The sequence below is a fragment of the Thalassophryne amazonica genome, chromosome 15, assembly GCF_902500255.1.
Source record: "Thalassophryne amazonica chromosome 15, fThaAma1.1, whole genome shotgun sequence".
In the NCBI taxonomy this organism is placed as follows: Eukaryota; Metazoa; Chordata; class Actinopteri; order Batrachoidiformes; family Batrachoididae; genus Thalassophryne; species Thalassophryne amazonica.
The window spans coordinates 3,312,802-3,328,495 of record NC_047117.1 but is presented as its reverse complement, the minus strand read 5'-3'; the positions used below and the strand labels follow the sequence as shown (position 1 = coordinate 3,328,495).

Sequence of the window (15,694 nt, the reverse complement as noted above, 5' to 3'; positions counted from 1 at the left end):
AGTGTGGATCAGACTTACCCGTTATCAATCAAAAAGGTTCCATTTCCCTGAACACAGTTCTTTTGAACAGCTCAGTAACGTAAATCATGGAATAGGCTCCTTAATCCAACAATAAATATAAGTTTGACTAGTGGTGCTGAAGGCAGAGCAGATCAAACACGTTGTGTATCAAGGTGAACGTTGCCGTTAAGGGTCACCGTCACCGCACTGTGACCACAGACAAGTTCAACAAGGGTCAAGTTTTAATTGGGTGTTTTTCTCATTGTTCCACCTCCTGCTGTACAGCATAAAGGTGTGTGTGCGGGTGTGAATGTGTTTGTGTGTTTGTCTGTATGTGGCCCTGTGACAGACTGGCGTCCTGTCCAGGGTGAACCCCGCCTCACGCTCTATGAGATAGGCTCAGCACCCCCGCGACCCTTAACTGGACTAAGTGGTTGAAGATGTGTGTGTGTGTGTGTGTGTGTGTGTGATCTTACTTGAATTATTAACAGTTAAATGGCCACAATCTCATAATTCAGAGTCTGTCTTTGTCTTTAGTACTTTGTCTCTGTGTGACCTCAAAACCTGCTGTGTTATGTATCTCCTGATCCTGATGACTGTGGGGTGTAAACCAGTCAAACACAGAACAGGGATCTGTGCAAAGAAAAGCTTTGATTTGAAACTCTTCTACCCATCCGGGCAGAGGCACGATCGGGAAGAGCAAGCACACAGGTGACAGTGGGAAAACTCCCTCTGATGATTTGAGGAGGAAACCTCAAGTAGACCAGACTCAGAGGGGTGACCTTTGAGTCTGGTCTGGTCAAGGCTTTTGTGGCTACATGGTGAGCAACAATTTTTTTGTTTTTTAATCGCAGCTTGCAAATGATCAGATCTACAGATCTGAATTAATGTATCAGAAACATAAATGAACAAATTAAAACCAAGTGGTTTTTAATTTTGAAACACCTTAAAAAGCATTTTTGTCAAAATTACAAACATGCAAATGTTTTTTTTTCCTGTTGCAATTCAAATTGAAAACAGAGTTAACAAAACAAACTTTTTAGAATTTTTGTTAACTTTTTAAAAAAAAAAGACAAGGATACAAAGCTATGCCAATTGAAGAATCGTGTATTAATACGAGTGCACACTTTGAAACATTTAAAATTTTTAAGGAGGAAAATCTCCAAATTGTTTTCTGCATTCAGACACAAACAATCAGTGATCATGAAGCTCCTCGTGTCTGTAAAGCAGTTTGAGTGAAAAATGTCTACAAATGGAACCAGTCGAGCTTTGATTCAAAACCTTCACATGACGGCAGATTATTTTACACACACACACACACACACACACACACACACACACACACACACACACACACACACACACACACACACACACACACACACACACACACACACACACACACACACACACACACACACACACACACACACACACACACACACACACACACACAGTATTTGGATTAAGAAAATAAATTATGAAAAGGTTGTGTTGTTTTTCGGAGGCAATAAGTGAGAAAGGTCACTTAATCACAGAAAAAAATTAAAATTTTTAAAAATTATGCATCAAACATGGTTGTTTATCTGACAGCAATTCAACATTTTAAGAGTTCCTGAATTAGAAATAACATTTTCCACAGAATCTTCTTCTTGTCAGTGTGACTAACAGAAACTAACCATTAACAACTGTGAGGGAAAAAATAGAAAGAAATCATTTTCAAAAGATTAAAGCAGAGAAAAACAAATAAATAAAAAAAGTGTAAAAATTAAATATCTCAGGTTTTCCAGCGTCTCTGGCAGGATGTTCGTCACGTCCACAAGTGACAAAAACACTATTAATCAAGTTAAATTAAGTACAATCAAGCACGCGGCTCTCAGTTAAGATGATGAGGAAGAAGATGCAGGACGTCTTCTAGAAGCCCGCTAGTCCAGAGCTGCATCCGCGGATACCACAGCGTGAAGCGGATGAACTGTTCCTAATCCAGCGGACTTTGGAAAATGAGCTTGATGAAGCCGGACTCTCCGCTCAGCGGCTGGATGCAGAACGGGCAGGCGGCGTGGAAGGTGTGCGTGCCGTGAGGCAGCGGGATCTGACTCCAGTACGCCATTGTCTTCTCCGAGCAGACGTGGCCGCAGGGGACAAAGGCGTGAGTGGGGGGCCCGGCGTCCACGTAGAAACCCGCCTCGCAGCCCAGCCACAGCGGCACATAGGGGCCCCGTGCACGGCACATAGGGCATTCGCGCTCCTGACACCCTGCCTGCACCGCCGCCTCGTCCTGCCCTCCCCAGCTGTGGTAGCCGTGCACATGGCCACAGCGCAGGTACGCCCAGGGCTGCTTCTCGTCAACTATGTCCTTGCGGCGTAGACTGGGGAAGGCGAGCGTGTTGAAGCCCACGGGACACTGTGGCCTGGCTGCATTCAGCTCCTGCCGCAGAGCCTCCAAGTGTTTAACAGTGGGAGTGTGCACCAAGCCCTCAGCGGTCCGCCACAGCAGAGTGGCACCACACAGGTCAATAAGCGAACCATCCACCAGTTCGTTCGAGTCAGAGTCCACCTGCAGCCAGACAAAGACATCAATCAGTATCGGTTTCTAAACAACCAAGTCATTCTTATTTCCCTTTTTAACGCCTAGAGCGCCCACTACTGTTTCAGCTCTCTCTCATATAAGGAGTACTGCATGGCTCCGCTCTGGGCCCTTTGTTATTCTGCAACTACAGGATGAAATCACACACCAATATGTTACAAAAAGAAAACAAAAAAACGACAATTATGCTCAAGAAACTTGACATGATATAACAACGGACAACAACATTTAGAGGAAACTGACGGTAGTGACTGTCCGCTCGACTCAGACATCATCAGTTCACGCTGTCACCAAAGAGAAAAGCTAACGAGAGACCGCCTACTCTCACTCTAACATTCTACAGGCCGGCATTATTACACCATCACACCTTTGTGGCTAAAATACACAATAATGTTCAAAACCTTCAGTTATATCAGGTCCATTTTTTAAAAAATGCTGCAAAAATGTATCCAATTATTAAAATAAAATAAATAAACACACGTATGTCACATAAAAGAAGAATAACATCATTTAAATCCCATGGATTTATTTACTTCTGACTATTTTAAAAATAATTATGAATATTTTTGGGCAATTTTTAACTTCTTTGGCAAAAAATAAATAAGTAAATTAGTAAATAAATCAAAGATGTTTTCATTTATTTATTTTAAATGAGCGGCCCAGCTGCAGTACCAGCCCGGACCACCAGGGGGACGACTGCTTTAACGGATCCTAAAGTTTGTGTGCGATTTCTTCTCGGTCCACTTGAATAAAACCGTCCAGCCGTCTGAGACGCTTATGCAGATGCACGGAGCCGCTCACCGTCCTTCCCCTCTGCTGAGCCGATCTTGTCTCTCGCAGGGTGAAGACGCTGCCGCAGACGGATATTTCCCTCCACAGACCCGGCTGTGACTCCTGACTGAAGCCGTGGTGCGGCTGCATCACCAGAACACCATTGGTTGTCAGCCCATCCATCTGACCTTCTTGTGTCCTCCACTTGGCCGCTTTCTCCTGTGAAGAACTCACGTTTAGCATCTACACGACTCAAAGTGATCAAGGTTGTTCCAAGAAGACATTTGACGGATTTGTTCATGCGATGAATCAGTCATGAAATGTGCGCTGAGTGTAGCTCACCCCAAGGAAGATGTTCTTGGAGGAGTCAAATCCCGCGGCATAGATGTGCGTGGCGTAAGGCGGGTTTCTTTGGCAGATGATGCGGCAAGCGAAGCGCGAGATGGTGCTCTGAACCGCCTGACCTTCAGCGTGGACCTGACCGCCGGGGACCGTGTCTGTGACCACAAAGTCAATGGGATTCTCTGTGGAACGTCCGATCTGAAAAGACACACAAAGTGACTTATGTTTTATATTTTATTCTGGGTGCTGAAGCCTGAAAACCTGACAGTCTGGACTCATCCCTGAACATGTTCTTCGACTCAAACTGAAATTTATTCTGGGTGCTGAAGCCTGAAAACCCGACAGTCTGGACTCATCCCTGAACATGTTCTTCGACTCAAACTGAAATTAAACTGTATTGTGTACACGGGTCGTCCACTGCATGGCAGTGTCCAGGTTGAAGAGATTCCACTTCTTTGGAGGGAATGTTATTATTCTTTGTATTATAGTGGCAGCGCTCTCTGAGGTCCACAGACCTGGAAGAAGCCAGATCTCAGTGGAGGAACCAATACGTTTACTAGTGGTCTACTCACACCAGTGGTCAGTGTTCCACTGAGGTGCAATGGCTCCATCCGATAGAGTCAGACATCACCTCAAAAAAAAAAAACCTCAGGGGATACGAGCTGCTGATCATGGTTTAAGTCAGTGGTCTCCAAACTATTCCAGAAAGGGCCGAGAGGGTGCAGGTTTTCTTTGCAGCCACTGACTTCAGCAGGTGATTTCACCGATGAACTCATCCCACCTGTTCAAAGGGATGTTAATCAGTGAAATCACCTGCTGAAGTCAGTGGCTGCAAAGAAAACCTGCACCCTCACGGCCCTTTCTGGAATAGTTTGGAGACCACTGGTTTAAGTGTTCTTGGCAGTAATTCTGCACACAGTACAACAATACTAAGATCAATCACGTTCTCTGGGAAGATGCTGGAGAACTGTAGAGTGTATAAAAGTGCCAGTTTGTGAACTTCCCTAAGGACTCAAGGACACAACAAACAACTTGAATGGAACCATCTCAGTCTCACCTCTCTGACTTTGTCTCCAAACCGTCCCACCTGAGCTGTCCCTCTGATATGTTCATTCCTAATCTTGTCCATCCTCGTCACTCTCAAAGAGAATCTCAACGTCTTCAGCTCTGCCTCCTGTCTTTTTGTTAGTGTCACCGTCTCTAAGTCGTCCAACATAGCTGGTCTCACTACTGTCTTGTAAACTTTCCCCTTCACTCTTAATGATATTCTTCGGTCACAAATCACTCCTGTCACCTTTCTTCACCCACTCCACCCAGCCTGCACTCTCTTCTTCACCTCTCTACCACACTCTCCATTACTTTGAACAGTTGACCCTAAGTATTTAAACTCATCTACTTTCACCACTTCTACTCCTTGTAACTGCACTATTCCACTGGGCTCCCTCTCATTCACCCACTTGGACTCAGTCTTGCTTCTACTGACTTTCATTCCTCTTCTCTCCAGATCATATCTCCACCTCTCCAGACTAGACTCAACTTGCTCTCTACTCTCACTACAGATCACAATGTCATCAGCAAACATCATAGTCCATGGGGACTCCTGTCTGATCTCATCTGTCAACCTGTCCATCACCACTGTGAACAAGAAAGGACTCAGAGCTGATCCTTGGTGTAATCCCACCTCCACCATGAATGAGTCTGTCATTCCGACTGCGCATCTCACAGCTGTCACACTGTCCTTGTACATGTCCTGCACTACCCTAACATACTTCTCTGCCACTCCAGACGTCCTCATACAATACCACAGCTCTTCTCTTGGCACCCTGTCATAAGCTTTCTCTAAATCCACGAACACACAATGTAACTCTAAACTAAACTAAACTGAAGGGGGCAGCAGAACCAAGGCATCTCTGAAAGACAAACCATAACCTAAGACCAAGACAGGACCCATTTAAATAATATGAGGTGAACAAAAACACTCCTGATAGAAAAATCATAAAAGACTGAGAAAGAAACACAATGCATATTATAATAACAGAGAGCAAACCCAAGACTGGAAATTAACCTGAAATGCTGACTACAATAAATTCCACTCAGAAAATAAAAAGCAACCAGAGATGAAAACACATCACAAAACATATAAGCAAATCAAAACACGTAACTCAAAACCTGGACTGCAAAAGTGGTAAAGAGCTATGAATAATCAAATGACAACATAAAACCGAGACACACCGAGGGGGGTGTGACCCGTATGGAAAACAAGGAGGGACATAAGTAAGTATGGGGAGGTGATGGTCTAGTGGTTAAAGTGTTGGGCTTGAGACCAGAGGATCCTTAGATCAAGTCCCAGCCTGACCGGAAAATTACTGAGGGCAAGTGTTGTGTGGGCCGCCAGAAGAGGAGGTACTGCTGGCCCACCACCAGAGGGCGCCCTGTCTGGAGTGCGGGCTCCAGGCACCAGAGGGCGCAGCCGCCTCACAGGAGCAGCCAGGGTGACAGCTGTCACGCATCACCTGCAACAGCTGTTACCAATCATCCGATCAGCAGGGGTACATCAGCAGGACTACGTCTCCACCTCTTTGCCGAGATATCGTTCTACCTGGAAGGTAACGTACTCAGCTAACTGTGAGACACTAACCTTTGTGACTTTGTGCGTTGTTTAGCAGACTCCTTTTTCCACGAGAGGTGGAGGTAGTTTTCCTACCGTGCGGATTGCTGAGTGCAAACGCGCCCACATTTAATTGTTTCTTTGTTCCTCGCCAGAAGTACCAGGTCCGACACGTGGAGGCAGTGGCCACCTGGGAGTTCGGGACTTGGCGGCTCCAGTATTCCCGGAGTCTGGTGGTGGAGGAAATCGTGTGGTTCCGGTTCTGCTTTGGACAGACGTCTCGCCTGCCCACACGACACCTTTTGTGAATTGACTTTGTCTATTGTTGTAATCTGTTGTATTTGTTGTGCCCATTCACAACAGTAAAGTGTTGTTATTTGACCTACTCCATTGTCCGTTCATTTGCGCCCCCTGTTGTGGGTCCGTGTACCTACACTTTCCCAACAGCAAGGTCCTTAATCCCCTAGTTGCTCCCAGTGTATAGTGAGTACTTTGTATGGCAGCACCCTCACATCGGGGTGAATGTGAGGGATTATTTGTAAAGGGCTTTAAGCGTCTGATGCAGATATTCTCAGAGACAGCATTGTCTTGCAGCACAAATCTGGGAAAGGGTACAGAAACATTTCTGCTGCTTTGAAGGTCCCATAAAATAAAAAATAAATAGAAAATAAAATAAAAACCAGCTGGTGTTTTTATATATTTCCACTTGAGGACAGCAGACAGAGACACGCACGGAGGATGTCCTTCCAAACACGGAACGTGTTCTCAAGCTGGGACGTCCAGGAGCAGAGATCTTTACAGCCGTGGCTGTGAGGGGACACCGTGAGTGTGTCCTGCATCAAAACTGCACATACAATGTTCTGCTTTTTCTGCAACATATAAATGAAACACTTTAGCATGATGAGGATTACCCAGTGCTGGTGCCATTTGTATGTCCTGTTTTAGGCCCTGAAAGGCTCCTTCAGCTTCAGCAGTCCACCACAACTCAGCTGAACCATTGGTTTGACTTGCACCTCGAACCAGGCTGTGGTACTGCACAGTTTGGGTGAAACAGTTAGCTGGCCATTGGACCTAATATACTGCACTGGTGTGACCCGTATGGAAAACAAGGAGGGACATAAGTAAGTATGGGGAGGTGATGGTCTAGTGGTTAAAGTGTTGGGCTTGAGACCAGAGGATCCTCAGTTCAAATCCCAGCCTGACCGGAAAATCACTAAGGGCCCTTGGGTGCGTAGTGAGCACCTTGTATGGCAGCAGCCTGACATCGGAGTGAATGTGAGGCATTATTGTAAAGTGCTTTGAGCGTCTGAGGCAGATGGAAAAGCGTTACATTTACCATTTAAGTAAGTAATGTTTATTTATGTAACACCTTTCACAGACAAAGAAAGTCACAAAGTGCTTTACAAAAGGCACACATAAATAAAAATAAAAAATAAAAATAAATAAAATAGCACTAAGACACACACGGTGGTCATCAAACAGCCAGATCACTCCTGTAGTTTGACTGCCTGGAGAAACAGGTGGGTTTTAAGTTTGCTCTTAAAATCATCACCAGAGTCCAGTGAATGAAGAGACAAAGGGAGATCATTCCAGAGCCTCAGCACAGCGGCCTGGAAGGAGTGATCTCCTCGGGTCTTAAAGTGGGTATAAGGGACCTTCAGGAGGTTCTGATCCACTGACCTCAGGCTCCGAGCGGGAGCGTAGGGACATGACAGGTCTCTAATGTAGGAGGGAGCCTGACCATGCAAAACTCTGTAAGTCAACACCAGGATTTTAAAATGGAAACAAAACGACACTGGGAGCCAATGAAGGGACTTTAAAATAGGAGAAACATGAGTCCTTCTGTTTGAGCGAGACAGCAGCCTTGCTGCAGAATTTTGGACCTGCTGCAGACGAGACAGCTCCTTTTTGTTTAGACAGGAAAACAAACTGTTGCAGTCGTCCAAACGAGAAGATACAAACACATGGATAATCACCCAAGATCATTTTTTGCCTCCACCAAGGAGGTTATGGTTTCAGTCGCGTCCGTTTGTTTGTTGGTTGGTTGGTTGGTTGGTTGTTAGCAGGATTACTCAAAAAATCCTCAACGGATTTCAGTGAAATTTTTACCAGGGGTGTATCTTGGCCTAACTCAGAAGTCATTAAATTTTTGTAATTATCCGGAACACGACCCAGATCCAGTAATTTTTTAAGGATTCTTTATCATTGTAGGATCGGGCCAATTTCAACATTTTTGCGTCTAACTTCATGAAGACGGGTCACAAAGGCTGAACAAAAATTAAGTTACGACACAACAATAATTTAGCATTTGTTTCTCTTCATTCAATAAGATTGTTATTAGAAAATAAAAAAAATTGTGTAGTTCATGCAGTTTCTCTTTATAAATACATTTGGTGAAGATCTAAGGGTTCAACTGTCTGGGGCCGACACTGTCATATATGACAGCTGAGACCACGCTTTACTTAATTATAAATAACTTTTTAATGATATGAGATAGAAACGTACTATTTTTTGCTGAAAAGTTAACTCGGCGGACTTTCGAGCCACTGTCCACCATCTTTGTACTCCTCATAGAAGCTGTGTGATGACGTGAGCAATGTGAGTGTCCAATCGGAATTGGTTCACCGTCACATGGTTTTCCAAAATCCAATCGTAGGGCAGATTCACCTCACGTGACACACCAAAGATTGTTTTTAGGACTGATGTGTTACTAGTTTATTATAGTTTGTTGTGTGTTTTGAATAAATGTGTGTGAAAATTATTTACCGCTTCACTTTTTCCTTTCTTATTTCTGATTGTAAACCTCTATTACACTTATAAAACACAACTATAGCATATATATTTTGAAAGTACAGGTTGCCCTGAAAAAAAGAGACATAAAACTTGATTGTGGGATGCAGGGAGAGCTGTTAACAGCAATAATAAAACATTTATGCCAGGCGAGTGATCTGTCCAAAAAAATGCCCTCGGACCCCAGAGGGTTAACCACTGTATCTGAAACATGACAGTAGATGTGTGAAACGATGTGGAATAAGTCTCTTTGCCAAAGGGTATTCCATGTGACATCAGTGACCCTATGGTCTTGGTGGAGGTTTGCACTCTTCGACTGCTTCTAGTTTGAAACAATTGATCTGAGTTTGGAAATGGACATAAGCAGACTTGAGATTAACGTGACCCAGCTGAGGGGTGGAGGACGTGACAGACAACAGAACAGGTGCACAGCACTACATCCACACATATACACACACTCCTATAAACTCCAGATAAAGACAAGACTACACCAGACGACAGGTGAGAGTGTAAGAAACAGACACGCCTACTGCAGACAAGAGGGACACGCCCCCACGAAACAGAACTGAGGAATACACATAAGATGAAAGACAGAACTGACACAATGCTGACATGAAACAAGGAGGATGAATGGAGGTAAATGTGTACACCACACACACACACACACACACACACACACACACAAAAACCAATTTAGACAGACATGCAGACAAAGACACGCTGGGAGAGGAACCAGATCCGCCATAACCCAAGAGCTCGGCCATGCAACAGGAAAGCAGACGCTCAGAGGACAGACAAGACACTACACTAATAAAACCCCATAACCAGATTGCAACATATCACACGTTCTTATATTGTGTGACTGTCTGTCCTGGATCGAGTTCAAGATCAGGATCTGGTTGGATTGTTGCAGAAGCACAGAACCAGTTTGATCTGATGTGTTTAATTTGACTGTGCGGGTGTGTTTGCTGACTACAGACTGACCTGGAACATGTCCGTCCCGCTGTCGTGCGTGTACTCCACCACCACGGTGTGAGCCCGGGACAGCGTGTATGAAATACTGTGCTGGTCCTTGTTACTGACGGCCTGCAGGTGCACAGAAGAGGAGCTACTAAATAACAGCAACGTGTCGCTTTGTCTTCAAATGTTGAGCAATTTTTCATCCATTTAAAATCAACTCGCAACAGCACCCGCAGGCCTGAAGACAGGAAAGGCTACGAGCCCAATGATCTTGACCTTCAGTCAAGTGACTGACCTCTGGCTCACTTTTCAGAGCAGTTCTGGAATCCACCTCATTTGGTCCAAATCGAGTTGAAAATAATGAAATTCCTCAACCATGACATTTGCTAAAATTAACTTTTTAGTGACCATTTCAGGTTCAACCTTCATGAAGATACCAAGACCAGCAAAAGGACCTGATAGGAGTTGAGCAACAAACAGACAAGACAACCTTGACCCCATAGATTGACCCCTTACAAATTTAAGCTTTCTGGACAATTCCAGAACCCACTCTTGAGCTCAGTGACTGAACTTTGGTAAATTTGATGTTGCCTGGGCAATTCCAGAATCCACAACAGAGTAAAAACATTAATTTTGACTTGTGACCCCAACAAGGTTCACCTTTGCCACATAAGAGGCCTAAACAATGCATACAATCCAGCCTCAGTGTGCCACGACCTACACAAAAATGTATGATAGCCATCCCAGGGTGATAGCTGTCAAGGTGAATGAATAATTCCACAGAGGTCAAAATTTAAAGGCGCTCCAATCTTATTGAAAACTACACCACATTATTTGTCTGATCATAAAGATTCCAAAAAGGTATAGTTTGGACTGTCTATGACTGAATGTTCTGGAGTTATGGGGTAAAAACAGCAAAAATGTTGACAAAGGTCAGTTTCAGTTTGTACAGGGGTCAAAAGTTAAAGTTGCTCCAATTTCAGCAAAAAGTGGTCCAAATTATTGGTTAAACTAAAAGGATTAATAAATGGAATAGTTTTGATTGTGTTAACTGTTTGGTCTGGAAAGTAAAGGTCAACGTCGATTGGATTCTATGACACGTGACACGTTACCCCATAACATGACTAAGCATGACACATGGTGCAAACTATTCCTTTTTTTCCAAACCCATATTTACTCAATCATTAATTTTCATCAGATCAGACAAATAATGTGGTATACTCTGCAATATGAATGGAGCATTTTGAAATTTTGACCTCTGTGTATAATTGACTCCTACCTGGTTACAGCTGGCTGGACTGGAAGGGTTGATACTGAAAACCTGCTTGGCCCATGGACTAAAAGCAAAACCCTTAAGGACAATTCTACAGTCGACTTACATGCAAGTTTGGTAGAACTGACAGGTATGACAGATATGACCTTTGTAACATGTGACCAAGATTAAGTACACGATTCCAGAAGTAAAGCAGCTTCACGCTGAGTCTTTGAGATCATGAAGATGGTTTCACTCGGTTGCTGTATTCTCAGGTCTCACCTTGGCAGCTTGAGGCGTGCACGATGTGTGGACTGTGCTCGGTTTCACGCCGTTAGCTTTGTTTCTGCAGCACAGAGTGAAGCGACTTTTTCTCCGCCCCTTGTCACCATTGGGCAGAGAGCCGTTACTCCTACAGACACAACATGGTGAGCATCTTAATATACACAGAAAACCCAAGTGAGCTGTCTGACGGAAAAAAAAGAAAAAAAACGAAAGATGTCTGGAACCAAAACAGTGCTGCAGGTCAAAAAAAAGGTCATTTTCTTTCCTGACTGACCTTGAAGTTTTTAATCAATTTTACTGCTCACAAACAGGGGCGCCGCTAGGGATTTTGGGCCCCATGAAAAGAAATCTTACTGGGCCACCCCCCATATTATTTTGTCAGTACTATAATTGTATTCAGGGCTTCTCTGGGCCCCGGTCAACCATGGGCCCCTATTATCCTTCTCCTTATTCTCCCCTTTTTCGGCACCCCTGCTCGCAAACACAATATTACAATACTGATATACTCGTATCTGACAATATACATAAAAAATGGCAAACCCTTATGACAAATAAATGTAATTGAGGCTTCATGTTTTACAGTTTAAACATGAACTTTATTATAAATAACTCAAAATACAACCAACAACCAGCCAACAAACATCACGCTGTCTTCACTCAGACCGGCAGTCATCATGTTGCATCATTTAGCATTGACATAAAATAGACTTCTCCTCTATTTTGGCTCCGCCTAGGTGGCGACACAGTGCCCACCTGTATCTTGTTGCTGTAAAACATCCACTTTGACTGAAAACCCACTCTGACTGATCACTTTGCCTCTGTCTCTTGTAGCTAATGTGACCAAGGGGTGATGGGGTCCCCGCTTCACAACACTGTAAACAATGCACCCTCTGCAGGAAAAGCTTTGTAATGACACAATTTCCACCAGCCAAAGTGTTTTATGCATCATTTATTCTGCAAAATAAATGTTTTTAGATTAAAAAAAATAATGTTGATACTGATATGTTTGTTAAAAGTTCACATCGGCTATTATCAGATACATCGGTTGGACTCTAATGTAAACTTGTGATAATGTTAAAAGTCACTATGCAGAGCTGTATGAATAAAAATGTACATTAGTAAGATAAAAGAAGCCACACAGGTCATGTGGACAGATGAAGTTTTTTATTCATGCTGGATGCTGGTGTGCGGGGACCCGGGATGGGTCTACAGGATCATGGAGCATCATGGTCTCAGACGTGACCCGATCTATGCTTCAGTTCTTTGGAATACAAAACTTATAATACAGTAAAACTTGCATATATTGGATTCAGATGGACCAGTGAGCTTTGTCTGTTATAAATCGAAATCCGTTATACGTATAAAATGGACAACATCCGTTATATGTACGTAACAGATTAGTTACAGTCAGGAGGCGCCAAACAATCTACGGGGAATTCCCAGCTCCAATTAGTCTTACGTATTTCCTTGATTAAGAGCCCGACCTTGAGTCAGAACCCGCCTCATTTAATGACTGTGTCAGGGTTTGAGTTTTTGTCTAGTTGTCTGGTTTTATTTTTCTGGTCTGTTGTTTTTTTCTAATTCATTGGTTTTCTGTGTGTTTATTCTCTTGCTGGGTTTTTCTGCTTGGGTCTGTCTGTCTCTATCTCTCTTGTCTGTCTCTTGGTGGTGGGTGTTTCACTCTCTCTGGCCACGCCCTGGTTCTGGTGCTTTTAATGCACACCTGTTCCTGATTTGCAGATCTTCACCTGGGGTCATATACACTCACTGGGTGCTTCAGTCCCTTGCCAGACTGTTGTGCCTTGTGCCTCTTTCCTGCTCTGTTCCTTGCTTTCCATAGTCCTGCCTGCCTTGTTGTGTTCCCGACCTCCTGCCTGTTTGATCGACCACACCTCAGCCTGATGATTTTTGTATTGCTGTGTTTTTTGGACTGCCTACTTGTGTACCGACCTCTGCTATCCTCCTCAGTACAGCCTTTTTACAACCAGAGCTGTTAGTTCAAGCCATGCATTTGTGTCTAACTATTTCTGAGCAACCAGCCTGATGGACTGGGTCAAAACTTTGTCGGAAAAACATAAACTCTTGCCTTAAATAAGCGTCGGACATTATGTGGATTAAAAAGATTACATTTGGTTGAGTCACTCTTTTTTCTAAGTCCGCTGTGGAGTGGTACCTTAAAATCCTAAAGTCTGATTTATGCTTCTCCAGCTCTGTAACTCCGTGGCCATGCAATGACGTCGACGTGCACGTGACCCTTTTAAAGTTCTGCATCACGCCTTTATGGAATTTACCACAGGAACAGCTGCTTTTTCTGGATTAATTTGTCCCTCAACAAGCTCAACTTCTCTATACAATCATCAGTGTTGCCTCAAAGTAAGAAGGTCCCAGGTTGTCTTCCAACCTGATCCTTCCTGTGTGGAACAACACGCTTATCCCTAAACTGGGATAAGCTGGTCCAGGACATAGATAGGTTCAAAGCCCATTTGTGCTAGAGGTTATGGTCACAGCTGCCAGCTGCTGGTTGAGTAAACATTAAACTGCAGTCTGAGTCATTCTTCACATTCCTGCCTTTCAGATTATATGATTTTCCTCCTTCCTGAGACAAACCACCCTGATTACAGCGCAGCTCCAAACACCAGCCTCTGGAACACACAGAGTCTGCATGGCTCTTATTACACTCTGAGAGCCGTTAGAACTGTTCCAAAAACAAAGACTCCAAATGCTGTTTGTTCTGCTTGGGGCAGACACGGGAGGGAAACTTTGTTTAGATTCAGAAGACAAGAGCTAATGTGACCTCTAGTGGCAGAAATATATTAACGTTATAGGGACCCCGTCCAAAATGGAGACGTTTTCCAGTTCGACAACGGCACATGTACTATTGTAATTAAACCACCACCCTGTAGACCAGGGTTCTATTCCAAGTGTGTCCACCTCAGGCTATCCGTCTGTTTCCTTGGATGAGAGACTTCTGTATCGTCCCGGTCCACCCAGAGTACCGGTCCAGAGGGAGTCATGGACCCTCATCTGCTCCAAACTACGACCTCCAGTGGACACCAAGGGTATGGACTCAACAGGATGTGGGCGCTGCCCCATAAACTAGATTTTTGTCAAATGTGGTCACAAATAATTCTCATGTCTGAAAAACGGTCTTCATATTAAAAAAAAAAAAAAAAAACCTTCCTGTAATGTCAGATCAAAGCTATGATTGGCTCTGGTCAACACTGAGGTGGAATCAATATCATTCAGCAAAGGTCTTCAACATGGTCTTCTCAAATGGTGGCTGACGGCAGACTTACCCCAGCACGATGAGCTCGCCATATTTAACTGGACCTTTGGTGGAGGGAGGGGAGGTGGAGATGTTCTCCTGTACAGAGGAAAACATCTGAGCAGCTTTCAGCCTCCGACAGCTTCAAAGTGTCTCCATCAGTCCAGGAACACAACGCTGGACCTGCAACCATGAAGGTTAGAAATAGTCAGCACAAAGTCAAGGTGGAGTTAGTTTTCAGAGTAAACCACACACCACACAGTCGCGTCCAAAATAATTACTGGGCGAGGGATTTTTGACAGCTACATTTTCTGAGGAAATGGAGCCGCAACATTTTTTGTTCCCTCCATGACTCCTGACCTAGAAAAAGTAAGGAGGAAAAAAAAAAAGCAGTGTGGTGTGAAGCTTGAAAATAATGATTATCACTTCCACGTTGCCAGATTTTGCACATTTGGTGAAATTTCCAGGGAAAATATGTCATTTTGTGAAATAATCAAACCAATAAGTCAGTTATATTTGAAATAAAAAAATAAAACCAGACCATGAAGCTCAAATGGCCTTTTATAAAGCTGCAGTTCAAAATGGGATTTAATCACATTTTGAAAACCATTAACCTTCAATGTTCAGCAAAAATCACAGTATTAAGGTCACAGCAGGAATCAAAGGAACAGGTTTCATCCTAAAGGTACCAAATAAAGCACATAAAATTAAAAAAGACAAAATATTATCAGTTAAAATCACCTGATCCAGTTAGGGCTGGATCAGGTGACCCTGAACCATCCCTTAGTTATGCTGCTATAGACTTAGACTGCTGGGGGGTTCCCATGATGAGCC

The 15,694-nt window shown here is 43.7% G+C and overlaps 1 protein-coding gene across 1 annotated transcript in view; it reads right to left on the bottom strand.

Annotated features, from left to right (window-relative positions):
- Positions 1-1,421: 1,421 nt before the first annotated feature.
- The window catches only part of LOC117526742 (E3 ubiquitin-protein ligase pellino homolog 1-like), a 29,081-nt gene continuing 14,808 nt past the window's right edge, over positions 1,422-15,694 (bottom strand). The window contains exons 2-7 of the mRNA XM_034188811.1: positions 14,892-15,043; positions 11,593-11,722; positions 10,083-10,184; positions 3,701-3,898; positions 3,389-3,577; positions 1,422-2,557 (exon numbers count right to left, since the gene is read on the bottom strand). Coding sequence (XP_034044702.1) covers positions 1,979-2,557; positions 3,389-3,577; positions 3,701-3,898; positions 10,083-10,184; positions 11,593-11,722; positions 14,892-14,977 — 1,284 coding nt within the window. The 5' untranslated portion in view covers positions 14,978-15,043 and the 3' untranslated portion in view covers positions 1,422-1,978. The remainder of the gene's footprint in view (positions 2,558-3,388; positions 3,578-3,700; positions 3,899-10,082; positions 10,185-11,592; positions 11,723-14,891; positions 15,044-15,694) is intronic.